The following is a 17,080-nucleotide window of genomic DNA, read 5'->3' on the forward strand; positions in this document are numbered from 1 at the left end:
GGGGAGTTAATGTCGGCAGCAGGTGTTCCCTCAGATAATCTGGACCTAAGCCATTAGAAGAATCCTTGGGGTGGGGAGCAGTTGGGGCAGGAAATCTGGAGAGAACCAAGAGAAATGTCATCACATTGATAGTCAGCAGCACAGCTGTTATGTACTGGGCTCTTGTGATACATCACGTGGGTTGCTGGAGCAGCTAACGGCTCTCCAGCAACCCAGACTACCAGTCTCCTGTGCTGCAATTGGCTATCCCCAGGCAGCAATGGTTGATTCAAACCTATTGGCTGCCACCTAGGGGCTAGACTATATATTGCGGCTGGTTGCAGCCTTTGCCTCAGTACAGTTCCAGCAAATAATAAATAATGAGTTATCCTGTACTCAGCTTCGCGTCGTCATTCCTGCACCAAAGAACCCGCTATTTAACAACAGCATTGCTGAATTATGTGGTATCCTCCAAATCCATTCCTATGCTGATCTGGCACTAGTAGGTGTACCGCATTACAAGGGTCAATGAGTCCTTAGCTTCTATCAAGTCTATCAAGTACTCAGTTATTCCAGTGTTCCCGTCCAGTGGTAAGTCAAAATACATGCTCAGGAGGAAATTTTCAAGTCTTACAATAAGCATGGTGTTGTCATGTATACACAAGCGCAGAGAAAATCCAGGGAGTCATATATTGCCTCCAAAGGCTGATATGCCCATTGTGGATAAATTAGACAAATATTATTAATGATAGGAGAAGAAAAAATGAAGTCCCAGAACTTCCTGACTGGTCAGAGAGTAAAGGACAAACATTTACAGAGAAGAGTAGCTTTCTTGGGGGGATTCATGGAACTAATCTGGTTTCTTAAGAGGGTGCTTACAGAGACTCTCCTATCTGATGGCTTTCCTGGCAGAGAAATAACCAGAAAAATTCTTTCTTATAGATTTTCTGGCAGATCCCCAGCTTCACACTTTGCGCTACGTAGAAGCTAGCTCTAACCTGAGTGTGACCTGCGAGGTTGCTGGGATCTTCCCAGCTGAAGAGGCCCAATTTGACTTGAAGTTTGGAGAACAGAGTCTGAATGCCAGCATCACTCTGTCAGGCAATACTGTGAGAGCTGAAGCTCAGGTGTCTTCCTTGCCAACAGGAAACTATCAGCTAAACTGCACCGTGTCCCTGGGGCCCATGACCAAATCTGCAGTGGAAACCATACATATCTACAGTGAGTGGCTGCTCTGATTTTCAGAGAATTGTGGCTTGTTTCCAAAACAAGCTAGCTAGGACCTAGGACAGACATGTCAAACACAAGGCCCGGGGGCCGGATCTGGCCCGCAAAGTGGTTTCATGTGGCCCGCGAAGCCATCCTGGAAACAGTGAGGGAACGGCCCCCACTGCCTTGGCCCTGGCCCTGAGACCCTCCTTCTGCCAGAGACCCTCAGATCTGTCCCACTCCTGCCCAGGCCCCCATAGGCACCCTTGATGCCAACGATGTAGAGCTGGCCACGGCCACCCAATAGGCCATACGCACTCTAGCCATGCCCACCCAGTAGGCCCTGCCCACCCTGGCCACACCCACCCGGCCCCCTAAGGGCAACCGCAATGCTGATGCGGCCCTCAATGAAATTGAGTTTGACACCCCTGACCTAGGAGAAGGAATGATGGTACTAAGCAGATTATCTGCAGTGGAGACGGTGCCACTTCACTGTAACTTTTGTTCATGTCTTTGGGGTCACACATATTGTGAGTCCAGAACAATGAAGGTCGGGATAAGGCAAAGACAGAGGGAAGGTAAAAAGCATTTGTACTCAACAGCAAGCTTATTAACTAGTCCAGATCTCAAGTAGATCTGACACCAAAAACAATGGGGAATGATTTCACTTGTTTTCAGACTTTGGGACAAAGGCCTTCCTTTGTAGCTGAGTAACACCCAGTCTTCATGTCTCCAGGTCAAGACCTGTGTGGATGTGTCTTCTGCTGACATGCAATCATCACTAAGAATGACAGTATACCATACTTTCTATTAAAAGGGGAGGGGTGGGGGATTGTAATAGATTTTGAAGCAGGAGTTCCAGTTGCTGCTGAGTGGTATGCCAAGGGTCTAATTTCAACAAATAGGTGGAAAGCTTCAAGAAAAATTAAGCTCAGGCAGATCAAATGCCAAGTAAATTCAGTGTAATTATTTCTCCATGTATTCATTTTTTGCCTTTTGCCTTACTTTGGGTTCAAATTTTGGAAGGTCTTTGGGACTTTGGAGGGTTGCATAAGATTTCAATCTGTGTGTGCCTGCTGTTGAATAAGCTTCTAATGGCAGCAGACCAGGAAGGATTTGAATTGCTTTCCTTTTATCTCATTTGCTGCCAGTTTAAGGTGGGTAAATGGTTCTATCTCATTAGAAACCATTAGCAAAAAAAAAAACCCACACAAGACATCAACAACTATGGACCAATTCCACATCTAGGGTTTTGCCTGGGTTCTTAAAGCCATAGTTCCCTCTAGCCCCATAAGAAGGCATTTCTGAAGCAGAGAGAATGCTTATGACAAATGCAGTGAGATGTTTGTGAGATGACATCGTGATAAGCTACTGTGCAAAGTTCTAAAGAACCTGAGAGAGGAACAAGCAGGTCATGTTTACAGCCTTATTTTTTTCCAGTCATCAGGTGATCTTCCAAATCCCACGATCCTTGTACCCATCTGTTCTTTCTCTCCTTGAGCAGGCTGCACAAAAAATAATCTGGACCCAGAACTGTAAATACATAAAACTCTGCCAAAAATATGCTGCTGGATATGCCAAAAATGTAACATCATGTTTCCTTCTTTGGTACCTTATGTAATTTCCACCCAGCCTGTGAATTTTCCTGTTATAATTTGATCACTGCCTGTGCTAGCTGGAGTTGATTGGTCTGGTACTGCAAAGCATCTGGTGATCGGCGATTACACATATCTGTTCATAAACAAATTCTTAAGACTATTTATCTGTGAAATAGTGCCTAGCATTTGATATAGTTCCCAGCTGCCTGAGCTGTTTCAGAAGTAGTGTTCTTTCCCCCCCCCCAAATTGCAGGTTTTCCACAGCCTTCTTTGGAAATCCACCCCTCTGAGGCCCTTGCCAATCAGCTTGTGACCGTTCTATGCAATTCATCAGTGCCTGAACCCCCCAGGATTTTTCTTCAGATCCAAAATGCTTCTGGGGGAATCTTGGCATCCAGTGATGAATTTCCTTTGCAATTCAACCTGACAGCTCAAGAGGAAGATAATGAGCAAGAATTTGTATGTGCTGTGGAAATGGAAATTGATGGGAAAACCATGACAAAGCACACCTCTGCCACTCTCACCGTCTTCTGTGAGTACAGAATATCCTTCCTGCAACAATAAGTTGTCTGCTTGTTTTCCATTAAAAGGCTTATTTCTTTTATCCCTGCAAATTAGTACATTTGAACCATTTTGGTTCTGCTTGGAATTGCCCAGTTAGGATCTAAGAGACAAAAACTTTTTGATTATATTGCTGGAGATCGCACAATAACCCATCCAAATTCTTGTCTGTGTTGCTGCTTCCACTGAATAACGGTGCACTCTGGCTGCAAAACAGTCCATTATTTTAGCCCCCAATAAAAGCAAGCAGGCTTATAATTATAGATGGGAACCCAGGAAGAGCCAGCAACCTGCCTGCCTTTTCAGCAATGCTAGGACCCTTTCGTCTTTGTAGTTTGCATTAAAACGAACAATAAAAAATCTAGCAAACACACTCACTGCCACTTTCAATATCATTCTGTGTTAGCATAAGTGGTGGGCAAAGGAGGCAGACAAGCTCATTTGCAATTCAATGTCTATCAGGAAGGAACAAGGAGGTGTAATTCTATAGTGTTGCTACAGGCACTGCCAGCACTGAATTAAAGATGCCTGGAATTAGTGGTGGCGAGAGGGTCTACAGACCTGGTTTCAACCTTTTGTCGGGAGTATAGGGAGAGGAAGCAGAGATGGAGGCAGCTGAAATATCTACGCAAGGTGAGACCTGGCCCCAAAGAAATTCTGAGTGCCCTTCCACTTTCCATTCTGCCTCGGCACAAAGCAGGAGGGACTCTGTCCACCCAAGAAGCAGTGGGAGGAGAAAGGCAAGTGGGGAACCCCTTTTTTGGTGCTAGTAATTGGCCACTTCTCTCCTCTTTCCCCTATTCTTTCTGCCTTCCAAACAAGAGCAGCTGGGAGCAACCAGACCATCCTTCTCCCTACTCCTAACCCTGCCCCTTGACCTAAGGGGCAATCAAAGCAGAAGAGAGGAGGAAGGGAAGAGTACCTACGTATGCCTTCATGCAGGAGTACAGGAGTGCAACCAGGATTCTCTATTGTGACATAGTGGTCCATTGTATTAATGCAATTCTGATGATGCACAAATGAAGTTGCAACCAAGAGTGCGGCTGTCCCCAGGAGTGCAGAAGTGGCACTGCTGGTAAGCCATATCCAGGTGAAATGCCAATGTGTGACACATGTCCAGTGGTTGACCAGTATACTGTTAGATATATAGTATGTAAAAAGTCCCCTGCATCCTAGACCCTGCAGCAGCTAAGCTGTTTCTCTGTACTACTGAGGAAGCATCTCTGCAGTAGGTACCCCTGTAATTAAGTAGACCTCCTTTGGGGGAAAGGAGGTCTTTTTACTGCTGGAGAAACCGGAACCCCAAACCAACTCCCATTCCTTTCTCCCAGTCCTCACCCTCAAGTGCTTTTTCTCTCATCCAGTACTCCTGGTTTTCTATTTCCAGTTTTCCAATCCCATGGGGACTACGGCAATGACAACTAAAGACTCCTAGAGAAGGGAGAAGTAGGTCTTTTAGGTCCCGGGAGAACTAGCATCCAAACTCTCCTTACTTTTCACCATCTTTCATCTTCCCCCCATGGCTTTGTAGAGAGATGGTTTTAGGGCACAATGAAAGAGCCCTAGCTCTCCTATTACAGAAGGCAAATGGTTCTGAAAGCCAGTGGCTAAGAATTAGAGGGTATGTATGTGCCTCTTTTCACAAGATGGCAAAGACTATCTCTTATACCTAATTGGAGTGGCAGCACTGAGGCTGTAGGGCAAAAGATCCCTGGGTCTATATCTAGCTCTGTCTTCTGCCTTGGTGCGTGGTTTGGTTGCCCTCACTGCCACCACCTACTTTGTAGGCAGCCCCTCACCTGAAATCCTCCCCTCTGCCTTTAGTGTGTGAGGAAAGATAGCATCTCCACAGTCTGCATTGCATACTTATTTCTGGCAATTTAAAAGAAAAGAAGTGAAAAAAATTCTATAGCACTTCCTTCTGGTTGCACAGCACTGAGGTGCACCTAAGGAAATCAGCCAGTTCTTATCCATTTGTTTTTAGGAAAACAGATCAATCTCACAAGACATAAATAAAATCTAACAGTATTTAAAAAACAGAGGAAAAATGGAAAATATAAGGCTGTGAATAGACCACAAGTAAGACTCTCTTCTTAATATGAAGAGCTTGTGAGGTAAAGTTATATAGAACACACCAATATTGAGCCTGTACAGAGAACATTAATACCAAATAAAGGTAAAGGTTCCCCTGCACATGCATGCTAGTCGTTTCCGACTCTAGGGGCCGGTGCTCATCTCCGTTTCAAAGCCGAAGAGCCAGCGCTTGTCCAAGGACATCTCCGTGGTCGTGTGGCCGGCATGACTAGACGCCAAAGGCGGACGGAACGCTGTTACCTTCCCACCGTAGTGGTCCCTATTTTTCTACTTGCATTTTTATGTGCTTTCGAACTGCTAGGTGGGCAGAAGCTGGGACAAGTAACAGGCGCTCACTCTGTTACGCGGCACTCGGGATTCAACCCGCCAAACTGCCGATCTTAAGCTCAGCGTCCTAACCCACTGAGCCACCGCGTCCCTTTAATACCAAATACACACAGTCAAAATAAAAATTCTAACATAATGTTCTGCCTAGAGTTGTCTATTTATTCCTTAGAGACAGACTTCCACAGCAAAAGCTTTACTGCCATTTGATTAGTTTCCATAGATTGCAACTTTCAATCAGAGGCCCAAGTGCAACATTTCTCAACCTTGCTACCCAGCTCCTGCCTTTGTCCTGAAAAGATAAAAGCTTTCTTCTAGAAGAAAGGGGGAAGTTTAGATTAGAGTAATCCTCCTGTGTACATGATCTTTAGCTACAAGCACTAGTTAATTCAAATGAATATTGAAACTCAGATGTTGCTGGCTGTCAGTCAATATGGAATGGAGGCTTACCTGCACAGTTTCCATAGATATAGTGACCACCTCAAGTGCAGATGTATCCTTGCCATATATATTTAAAACACAATGGAAGATCAATGGGATTCTAGTTTTTTTAAAAGGTGACTACGCAAGATCAGCCTCCCTCCTTGCAAATTATATGATTTCTGGTATTCAGAAATCCCTGTGCAACCCAAAATGCACCTGAAAGCAGGACAAGAAGCAATGGATACAAACTAATCAAGGAGAGAAGCAACTTAGAACTAAGGAAAAAATTTTCTGACAGTGAGAACAATTAAGCAGCAGAACAAATTGCCTTTGGAAGTTGTGGGTGCTCCAACACTTGAGGTTATTAAGCATAGATTAGACAACCATTTGTCTGAAGTGGTATAGGGCTTCCTGACTGAGCAGCGGGTTCGACTAGAGGACCTCCAAGGTCCCTTCCAACTCTGTTATTGTTCTGTTGTTCTGTTCTGTGTTGAGCAAATAATTAAGCTGAAATATATAGCATAGCCATGAATCTACAGCAAGGTGATAATTCTGAATCTCCCATCACAGAGGAGAGCCCCTTGGGAATAGTGATTAAGGCACTAGGCTAGAAACAAGGGGACAGAGTTCTATTACTGCTTGTGGCACAAAGTCCAGGCAGTTATCAGAAGTCATCATTGATTCAAAAGCATCATCATCAACAACAACAACAAATCACAGGACGCAAAAGATCCCCAGTTCATTTTACTTTTGTTGAAAATATTAAATACCCCTCACTTCCACTGCAAAGTCTTCAAGGCAAATTTGCAGAAGATCAATTAATCTAGCAGTGAAATATAAGACAAATGTACATGGTTGCCTGCACACAGTCTGAAATATAATAAAGAACACACTATTTTCTACTTTTTAGTGATAGGCAGAACATGCCACTAGAGGCACGCCCCTCACCAGATCTTAAACCAGCCTCACTCCAGGCTTAACTAACAATATGCCCACTGACACCCCAATATTCTTCTCCAACCTTAAACATCCCCCTTTATTTCTCATCCAAAGAGAGAAGAGCCTCAACCAATGTGTATATTCCCTCTGCACATTGCAGATGTGCCAGAAATGGATGAGTTGTCTTGTCCCAGCAACCGTACATGGGTAGAGAGAACACAACAAATGCTCCACTGCTTGGCTAAGGGGAACCCAAAGCCTTTGGTGGCGTGCTTCCAAGATGGCATTGCTTATGATGTTGAAGAGAAGAAACAGGTGGACCGGAGCCATGCTGGCATCTATAACTGCACAGCCACAAATGAGCTCGGCTCCAGCAGCACTAGAACAATCACCATCCATGTTGAATGTAAGTAATGTTTATGTATCTATGTGCATGTACTTGTGTGTGGCGGGGGGAGGAGTAGTGTCTGAGCTGGACTAATAGAGGAGATCCTGATTCCAGCCTTTTTGTAGGCACTGGGTGACTTTGGACCAGCCTCTCTCTCTCAGTCCTATATTCTAAGGTCAAAAAGCATCTAATGTGTTTACCAATCTTTCTCCCTTTTCACATTCACATCCATTAAAATTCATTGCAGGGAAATTCAGGGCCAGTAAAAGGAAGCACTTCTTTACAAAACTATATCAGCCAGATATGACAAGGGTCACAAATATGCTTTTAAAGTGGACTAGATACTGTAAATGCATGAAGAATCAGAATGTTTTTAGATATCACATTGACTGTATACTTCTGGTTTAGTGGCTATATGCCGTTTACTGAATCACAGGTCTTTTTTTTTAAAATCCCATTTATATCCCGCCCTTCTCCGAAGACTCAGGGCGGCTTACTATCTAAAGCACAAATCAATGTGCTTAGCAACTTTTTCACTGTTAATACAAACAACCACTGAAGAAACTTTTCATGTCGTTGTCATCGCCTCCCTCTTCTTCTTCTTCTTCCTCTTCTTCTTCTTCATCATCATCAGCATCAGCATCAGCATCAGCATCATCATCATCTCCTTGTAAGATTCTTGAATGCATCTGTTCGCCTGGACTGTAACACAGAATACTGGACAATGGGCTTCTGGCCTGATGCCAAAAGGACTGTTTTTAAGTTCCCATGTTCTTATCACCAAACACCTTCTCCATCTTGTCTCTGTAATAGATGGCCCAGAGCTGGGAGAGTCCAAATGCCCAAGTCACCAAACGTGGCTAGAAGGAAGCCTGTGGAATCTCAGCTGCCAAGCTGATGGTATTCCAATTCCGGAAGTATTCTGCATGAAAGATGGCAAAGTGTACAATGCTGGAAGGATGCACAATATCACTCAAAGTCATGCTGGTGTTTATTACTGCACTGCTACCAATGTACATGGGTCAGTTACCAAGATGGTTGCTGTTACAGTGGAGTGTAAGTGTAACTTGTGAATTTGTCAGCCTTTCCAAGTAGTGCAATCAAGAAATGTGACCAGATGAGCTAATACTATTTTATTACAACGCTTTTATATACAGAATCTTGCAAGTCTAAAAATACAGATCACCCACCAACTTTCACCACCAGATAAGTTAGTGATGTTCCTTTCTGAGTTCCTTTCTCTGACCATTTTACAACTGAGGTTATACTCTCTCTTATCTGATTGTTCCCTGGGCAACATCTCTTTCCCTTGTCTTCCAGGGTCATTCCCACATACCATTTCACTAGATATTACATGCAAACTGTGTGGGTTAATACTGAAAAACTGGAGTTCCAGAATGTGTTTCTATTTATAGCTATGTATGTAGTGTCAAGGTTCTGATGAAGTAAGCACAGCTGAGACATTCCAATCTCTAATGCAAAACTTTATTGAGCGCACTATACCGGTACTGATGAATAGAAAACCAGCTCTGGTTAAATTGATGCCAAATCAGTATATTAAAAGTATAGAATCTCCCTTCCCCCCTGACAGTGCATGTCACATTACCCAACTAAGCTTCAGACAATTGTTATGAGAAAGAATCCTCGGTTCTCAGAAAACAAAATCTTGAATGAGCTTGGTTCTCAGGCTTGCCAGCTCCACACCTGCAGTACACATTCCATTCTTCCCCCATTTCCCCCCCCCCAGGTCTGTAGGCAAGCCAAGAAACAGAATTAGCCAAAGCCACATGAAGTTTCTTCCAGCTTAACATGTATATTCAACTTATGATCTGGAGTCTTTAAAACAGAAATTGCCAGGATATAGAAAAATCCCTCTCCACCATTTGTATATTGTTGATCTATATTTTCTTACTTTTCATTAAAAAATCAGGAATTTTTTTAATCTTCTAGATGAGCCTGAAATGGATGATTCCAGCTGTCCTCATAAGTGGATTCTGACAGTAGGGACACCACATGCGTTCACCTGTTTTGCTTGGGGAAACCCAGAACCAACTGTTGAATGCACTAAAGATGGAATGGCTTATAGTCCTGGGGTTCTCCAGAACGTCACCAGAGAATATGCTGGAAGTTATCTCTGTACAGCCACAAATATTCATGGCTCCATCTCTAGAGCTGTGAGCATCCAGGTGGAATGTAAGTGAACATGGATTTCAGCCCAACAGGGATGGGTACACTGACAAGGATTATTTTTTAAAAATGGCTGCCATTTAAAAATGATCCAAAATAAGTGATGCCATTCTTGTGCTCCTTAATTTTTCTTGTTCTTTTTAATTTTTCATAACTATCTCTGTTAGTTTTTAACCCTTGCTGCAAACTCAAACAGAGAGGGGACCCTCATGGGCCAGATTAGATTCATGAGCTAGAGGTTTCTCATACCTTCCCTATCATTCTCCTCTTTTACTGGTCTTTTTCCCCAGTTGAAAACTGCAACTGACATAACTTTTCCTCCAAAAGGTACTTTCTCTATTTCAGAACTGCTTCTTAAAGAAATTCTCATTGCACCATTGTCAGAACTGTCATCCATTTTAATACATTCTTTTGGAGGACAAAGTACTAAAAAGATGATAGTTCAAGTACAGGCAGTGTTAGATGAGACAATTTTTCTTAACTTATTTTCCATTCATCCTCCAACCATGATTTGATATGTAAACAAATTAAGAGAGTTGATTTCTTGATGACTTTTGATCTGAATTTTTAATTTAGCTTTAAGAATGGACTTTAAAACATGTAACCTAACGTTTTCAAATTATGCTGTTTCCTGATATTCCAGATAAGCCAGAAATGGATGAATCTAACTGTCCAAGCAACTGGACATTGGTGGAAGAGGCACTGCCAACTTTTCTCTGTAAAGCTGATGGGGTTCCAAATCCTGAAATTATATGCACCAAAGATAATAGATCATATGATCTCAGCCAAGGGCAAAGGATCCTGGCTAACAATGGTACCTTCTGGTGTAATGCAACAAACCGACATGGCAGTGTAGCCAAGGCAGTCGTGATTACAGTTGAAAGTGAGTGTTGATTATAAATAAAACCAATTTGTCCATCTCTTACTTAGAACTGACAGGAAGACTTATTTTTACTTTATTTTTGTTCACACCAGGGACCTCTGCAGTACCACTAAAGGTTAGGCGCCACTTATCTAAGTAACATTCTGTAGCTTTGGAAATCCAGGCTTTCCTCATCCTTTGTCTGGTACAAGAGGAATATTATACCAGGTTGTGGAATGGCTTTAAATACGGCTTTTTGATCAGCTGAATCTAACTCTGTCTGTGTAGTGTATTGCGGCGGGTTCCCGGTACAGATTTGAGGACAGCAGGCTTCAACTCAAACAGCTGTTTATTGCCTCACAGGAATGACAAGCAAGTGTGAACCCCCCTTATATAGAGACACCGGTGAGTCTCTGTCCAATCCTCGCCTTAGGATATTTCCCGCCGTTTCGGTTTCCTCCAATCCGTGCGGACTGCGTGCACAGCTGTCAGATTCAGTTGTCACTTGTAGCCGCGTGTGGAGCTGTCAACAGAAACCGCGTGTATGGCTGTCAGCTGTCAAAAGAACTGTCACTAGTATTGAACAGTGTTTAAACTTACATCCTGTACCTAAGTAATATATTTCAGTTGAAAGCCTAAAACAAGAATGAAATCCTTTACTTTCTGTCATGCTTTTGTCCCTGCAGATATGGCATTTAATGAGTGTCCATGAAGTATTGAAAATCCATAGCTCAGGCTTACATATTTCAAAGTTCTTGCAGACTAAGGTGAAGGGAATTTGCCAGCAATTTTAATTTACTGTATTTGTTTTTAACACCAGACATCTTGTGAAATGGAATATGTTGGTAACAGAGTTATAGTCCTCTAATTTGAAGTACAAACTGGCCATCTGTGAAGCAGGTTGACAGCAGCTGTTAGTTACCTATGCATATTTTATATATGTCAGGAGATTCTTACCCATCCATTTTTTGCAGCCAAACCCAAGATGGATGAATCGAGCTGTCCAAGCAATCAAACCTGGTTGGAAGGGACTCTGCAGTCTCTGGCCTGTGAAGCAAATGGGATTCCCACCCCACTTGTCTTGTGTGCCAAGGAGGGAACGACTGGGGAAATCTACAGAGAGCAGAATGTCAGCAGGAATGACTCTGGGATCTACGAGTGCAATGCCACTAATGGCCATGGAACAGAGAGATGGATGGTGAACGTGCAAGTGGAATGTGAGTCATAAGTTCAGTCATGGCCTCATGGTGAACATCCATAAGATCTGTGCCTGAAGAGGGATGAAGTGGTACTCCCAATTCTATTCATCTGCTAGAGTTCCTAAAATCTCTTAGTTGGCCATTATTATGCTAGTAATTACTGAAGGAAAAGATAGAGGAAGCTGGATGTGGACGTAGTGGAGGAGCATCCCTTTTCACCCAGTGCAAGCTTCTAGAAAGAGTGTTCTCTCCTTATGTACATTCCAGGAGCACCTACTTATTTGTAAGACAAATATTGTGTGACTGAAGGATGTATGTGAGGGAAGCTCATTATATCTCTTCCTGCCCCTCTACACAGTACCTCACTCCATTGAATATCAATCTCCTCCTTACATACTCTTCATTTTCCAATATGTCTTCTTGTGAGGAAAATTTAAATAGGAGACTGTCCTAATGCTGTCCTCTCTTGGAGACTAGCTAAAGTGCCACAAAGAAGCATGCCTACTAGAAACAGAACCTGCTTTGCCTGTTACCAGAGGGTTATAACTGGTTGGCAACCATTTCTGGACGGCAGAAATGGATGTAGTCCTCTTCTATCGACCTTCTACTCGACCTGCAAGCAACCTGTGTCTGCTCCATTTCAAAAGTGCTCCTGTCCATTTGGGCTAGATGGCCGAGAATTAGGGACAGCCTAAACCCAGCAGTTCATTCGTTCCTTTGTAGAGGAAAGACCACCTCTTCAGCTGAGCCGATGTTGAGCTCTCATGTATTTTAGATCTTTCCTTTATGTTCAGTGTTTCAATAGTAAAATCAGTAAAACTCCTACATTGTAACCCAGATGTTGTGGATTCAAATTGCAACAGAAGCTTGTTCTGGTTTTTCTCCGCCTCCTCTTCTTTCTGCACTCTCATCTCTTCTGTTTTTTTCTGTCTTCTAGATAAATGCAGTTCTACTCTTTCACTCTAAATACACTTTACTCTTTCTAGTCACCCAAAATAGCAGGCAACCTCAGTTTTCAAACAGCCCAAATAACTATAAGTGGTTTGTGGGCTGGGGTGACAGGTTTCTGCCTTTAATGCTTTAATTTTGTAAATGTTGTGAGGTTGTAAAGGAGATATAGGTGGTTTAAAAATGTGATAAATAAATAAAATAAAGAGAAGAGAAGAGGTGGGAGGGCACACTAGGAGCATATTGTCCAATGGGACTATGTAGTAGTTTGCAATTCAGACATTGCAAATTATCACCATGTCAATGAGAGAAGCAACCTAGAACTAAGGAGAAATTTCCTGACAGTTAGAACAATTAACCAGTGGAACAGCCTGCCACCATAAGCTGTAAATGCTCCAACACTGGAAGTTTTCAAGAAAAGACTGGACAGCCATTTGTCCAAAATGGTATAGGGTTTTTTGCCTGAGCAGGGGGTTGGACTAGATGACCTCCAAGGTCCCTTCCAACATTATTAGTAGTATTAGTATTATTTTATTAATATTATTACTACTACTACTCTGGATAAGATTGTCTTAGAATGGCTTAGAGTCAAGTAAGCATGACAGAACATGAACAATTTAAACAGTAAGTGAAATATGCCCTAGATCTATGGATTTCCTGACTTACTGTATTCCTGCTTAGAGATTTTAGCACAACTGGTACAGTCAACTTCTCTCGGTACTATCCCAAACTGAGAAGGGATCAGTTTCTCTAATGCTTATCGCTCCCTCTGCATGGTCACTTGGACTCCAAAGACCGTATGAAAAGTGATCTGTTTTTTAAACCTTGTTCCCATGTTCCAGTAGAAAAAAATGCTAATCATTCTGCTGTGTTGTCTCTATTATACGTGATCTTATATAATAGCCATTTAAAGTGATTGTTATCTGTCGTCTTGCAATTTCAGGCTAAATCTGAAACCTTAAAACGTAAATTTTCAAACAACCTATGTCTTAGTCATCTCATAGAACAACCTCCCAGGAAAAAGTTGTTTGATTTATTTCTTCAAAAGCCTTTCCTCCATAATCTGACTTGAAAAGTTTTTCTGTGTTGATGTTTTCTGAGCTTCGTTGTTTTCCTGCAGATGTTTCTGTTTTGTATAAACTACTTTATATGTCAAAATACTACTAAACATTCTTAGATGCTATTCTGAAATTCATTTAAAATAAAATAAGATATGAGCTTCCTAGGAAATGATTTGATGTCAATCAATTAATCAATCAGGCAGTCAATCACAATTTTGCTTCCCTTTTCTCCAGCCCTGCGTGAGGCTTTTCTTTGTCAGTGCTGGACTCCTAGCATCTTGATTCAAAGTCTGGGCTTCAGAAATCTGAATGGATGTCAGCAAAGAACTAACTTTTTGTATCTCAGTCGGCATCCAGAATTCTGGTCTTAGTTTTAGTCTTAAGGTTATGTTTATTTTATTTTTATTTTTTTATTTTAATCCCATTTCTATCCCGCCCTTCTCCGAAGACTCAGGGCGGCTTACAATTCTAAAGCACAAATCAATGTGCTTAGCAATAGCCTTCATTCTATGTATATGCCTTATTATTATTATTATTATTATTATTATTATTATTAATTATTATTATTATTATTATTATTATTATTATTATTATTATTATTATGTTGTGAAAAGAGGCTTAAAAAACTATTATTATTAAGACATTCTTCCAAAGTTTGGTGGCACAAGCAATCATTCTGGAAACACCACTGTTTAAAGTTGGTTCAAAGTAAGGGAAGTTTTTTTTTATAAATCCCACTTCAGGTCTCCTTCCTGGGCAGGGGATTGGACTAGAAGACTTCTAAGGTCCCTTCCATCTCTGTTATTCTGTATTCTGAATCTCACAGAAAACACTCCTATATAGACTCATCACTCTCTCTATTTAATATTAATGGAGAAGAATGATTAGAAGGGTATTCTGAAATTACAGGTCTGAGCTGCAAAATTCCAAACAATCACTAGATTCAAGCAAAGAAGTTTTGATATCTCTATGCTGCCAAATTTGAATGTTTACAGCCTAGATCAAAGAGCCTTAACATTCTCCTTTCTGAAACAAGCAATTGTGCTCCGCTTTAGCTGTGTATCAAGTCTGTGTTCAAAACTCCATCTAGTGGTCATTTGGTGTTCATCCGATTTTTGCATCCCAGCTCTGGCCGGTTACAGCTGGATGCTTTGCCAATCTCACATATCAACTTGTCTAGAAGCATTGCAATGCTGTTTATTTGTCAGTTTGTTTAACAATGTTTATAGCGTACCCAACTACCCATCTAGAGAAGACAGAGAACAAAAATGAGCCCCTTTTCCCGGATGAACTGAACATCCACCATTTTTGTTTCCAGACAGGCCTGCTATTGCCATTCTATCAGTCAGTGGTTCTTTACCCATTAGAAGGGGAGAAAACATCACCCTCACCTGCCAGGCAGATGGGTCCCCAGCTGCCAGCTACACCTGGAGGTTGCCCAATGCCTCCAACGTCATCTTTATTGGTAACAACAGCACAGTGATAATTGTCCATGCAGATGGACAGAACAATGGTGTGTACGAGTGCACAGCAAGCAACAAGCATGGACAGCAGCACAGCCAAGTAGAAATCCAAGTGGAAGGTAAGACCAGAGTCTACGCAAGCTTTGAAAATGATATTAGCAATGACATTTTATGTTTAAAGAATGACAACAGGATATAGCAGGACTGGGACAGCTTAAAGCTTACAAGCTCTCCTTTTCTCCCCCTGAGAACAAGAATCCATTATCAAGAGTTAAGTGAGAAATAAAACTTAATAAGAAAGTTCTGCATATGCTTAGCATAAAGAAATAAAGCACAGTTAAGCATCAGTTGGGAGATAAAGCAACTGAAAGGGAGAGAAGCTAATGCTTCTGTCTGCAAACATGCTGGTTGGTTTTCTGTAAAAAAAAAAAAAGCAAAGTATACTGAGACACACTTATATCCATGTGCCATATGACATCTAATTCAGGGGTGTCCAACCTTGGCAAATTTAAAACTTGTGGACTTCAACTCCCAGAATTCTCCAACCAACAATAGAGAATGAACTGAACCATAGATACGTTTCTAACTCAGAGGGACAAAAGAGAAACAGCTAAGCCATTTAGCATTTCAGATGAAACAGCCCATATAAAGTGAATTTCCAAAGGAAGGAAGGGTTATCAAGGGCTTTTTGTCTCAGTAAAAGACCGTGTGAAATTTTTAAATGTGGGCTTGTATGTTTTTCAGCATGGTAGCCCCTACTTAAGAATTATTTTTGTAAGCCAAAAAGCTGCTGACTAATAATATGCTTCTCTTTTGCAGATCACTGGTTATATATTATTGTCATTGCGGCAATTGCTGGTGCCACCATGTTGGTCCTGGGAGGAATGGCTGGAATCATTTATTATCTCAAATCCACAGCCTGTAAAAAGGGGGAATACAATGTCCGTGATGCAGAGAATTCTACTGAAGCCACTTTCCTAAATCGGGAGAGTCCTTGTGATATTGACATCTATGGCATACAGCTCACCAGGACCTGAAGAATCTCAGGCAGGTACTCCTATCTGCCTCCCAAGTTGGGTCCAGGGAAGGTAAATGAAAGAACAATTTTCTACACAACCCAGTCATATCTTTCACTATCTCTGCCTTTGAAGGAAGGATTTGGGGAAAATAAAGTTCTCTATTTCACTCTGTAGTGTATTAACAGCCAATAGACTGTCCCATGGTCAAGCATGGACAGCCAGTTTTAGTGTCCCAGGTTCTAGACTAGCCTAGCATATACGTGGCATTTTCCCAGACTAAAGCCTGAAAGCAGTCTTCATCTCTTCCATTTTTCCAGATATCCTTTTAAAGTACTCCCTGAAATTGGAAATATGAAATGAGTTCATTGCCTTTTTAAAATGTTGTACCAGAGGAACTGACTGTTCTTCTGTTCTGGGACATGTATGTTAATACTGGCTGTAAAATTCTTTTCTCCCTAGTTGACTGGTGCCTTGCCAAGGTGGGAGACATCAACTTTGGACCACCAGTTTTCATATTTGGAGCAGATGTAATGTTTTTAAGACAAGACAAAGACTATAATTTTAAAAAGAAATATGGAGGAAATTAACCTTAGTAAAACATGGAATAAATGCAATTCTGAACTGATACACAGAGAATTACTGAGAACTAGTCAAATTGTTATTGTGGGCAACTCTTTCATATAAAAGAATGTGATGTTGCATTTTAATGTAACTAAGATGATAATTAAATTGTTCTAAACTAAATTGAGGGAGAGAGGGAGGGAGGGGGAGGGGGAGAGGGAGAGAGAGAGAAGAACTGAGTTTAAATTCATGCCTTATGAATTTA

The 17,080-nt window shown here is 41.7% G+C and overlaps 1 protein-coding gene across 1 annotated transcript in view; it reads left to right on the forward strand.

Annotated features, from left to right (window-relative positions):
- Positions 1-16,879, forward strand: part of LOC310634926 (intercellular adhesion molecule 5-like) — a 28,693-nt gene extending 11,814 nt beyond the window's left edge. The window contains exons 4-13 of the mRNA XM_083353462.1: positions 922-1,200; positions 3,040-3,318; positions 5,075-5,130; positions 7,242-7,533; positions 8,329-8,571; positions 9,466-9,708; positions 10,346-10,585; positions 11,539-11,781; positions 15,091-15,354; positions 16,055-16,879. Of these exons, the coding sequence (XP_083209588.1) occupies positions 922-1,200; positions 3,040-3,318; positions 5,075-5,130; positions 7,242-7,533; positions 8,329-8,571; positions 9,466-9,708; positions 10,346-10,585; positions 11,539-11,781; positions 15,091-15,354; positions 16,055-16,272 (2,357 nt within the window). The 3' untranslated portion in view covers positions 16,273-16,879. The remainder of the gene's footprint in view (positions 1-921; positions 1,201-3,039; positions 3,319-5,074; positions 5,131-7,241; positions 7,534-8,328; positions 8,572-9,465; positions 9,709-10,345; positions 10,586-11,538; positions 11,782-15,090; positions 15,355-16,054) is intronic.
- The last annotated feature ends 201 nt before the right edge of the window (positions 16,880-17,080 follow it).

The sequence above is a fragment of the Vipera ursinii genome (assembly GCF_947247035.1).
Source record: "Vipera ursinii genome assembly, chromosome: 2".
Taxonomy (NCBI): domain Eukaryota; kingdom Metazoa; phylum Chordata; class Lepidosauria; order Squamata; family Viperidae; genus Vipera; species Vipera ursinii.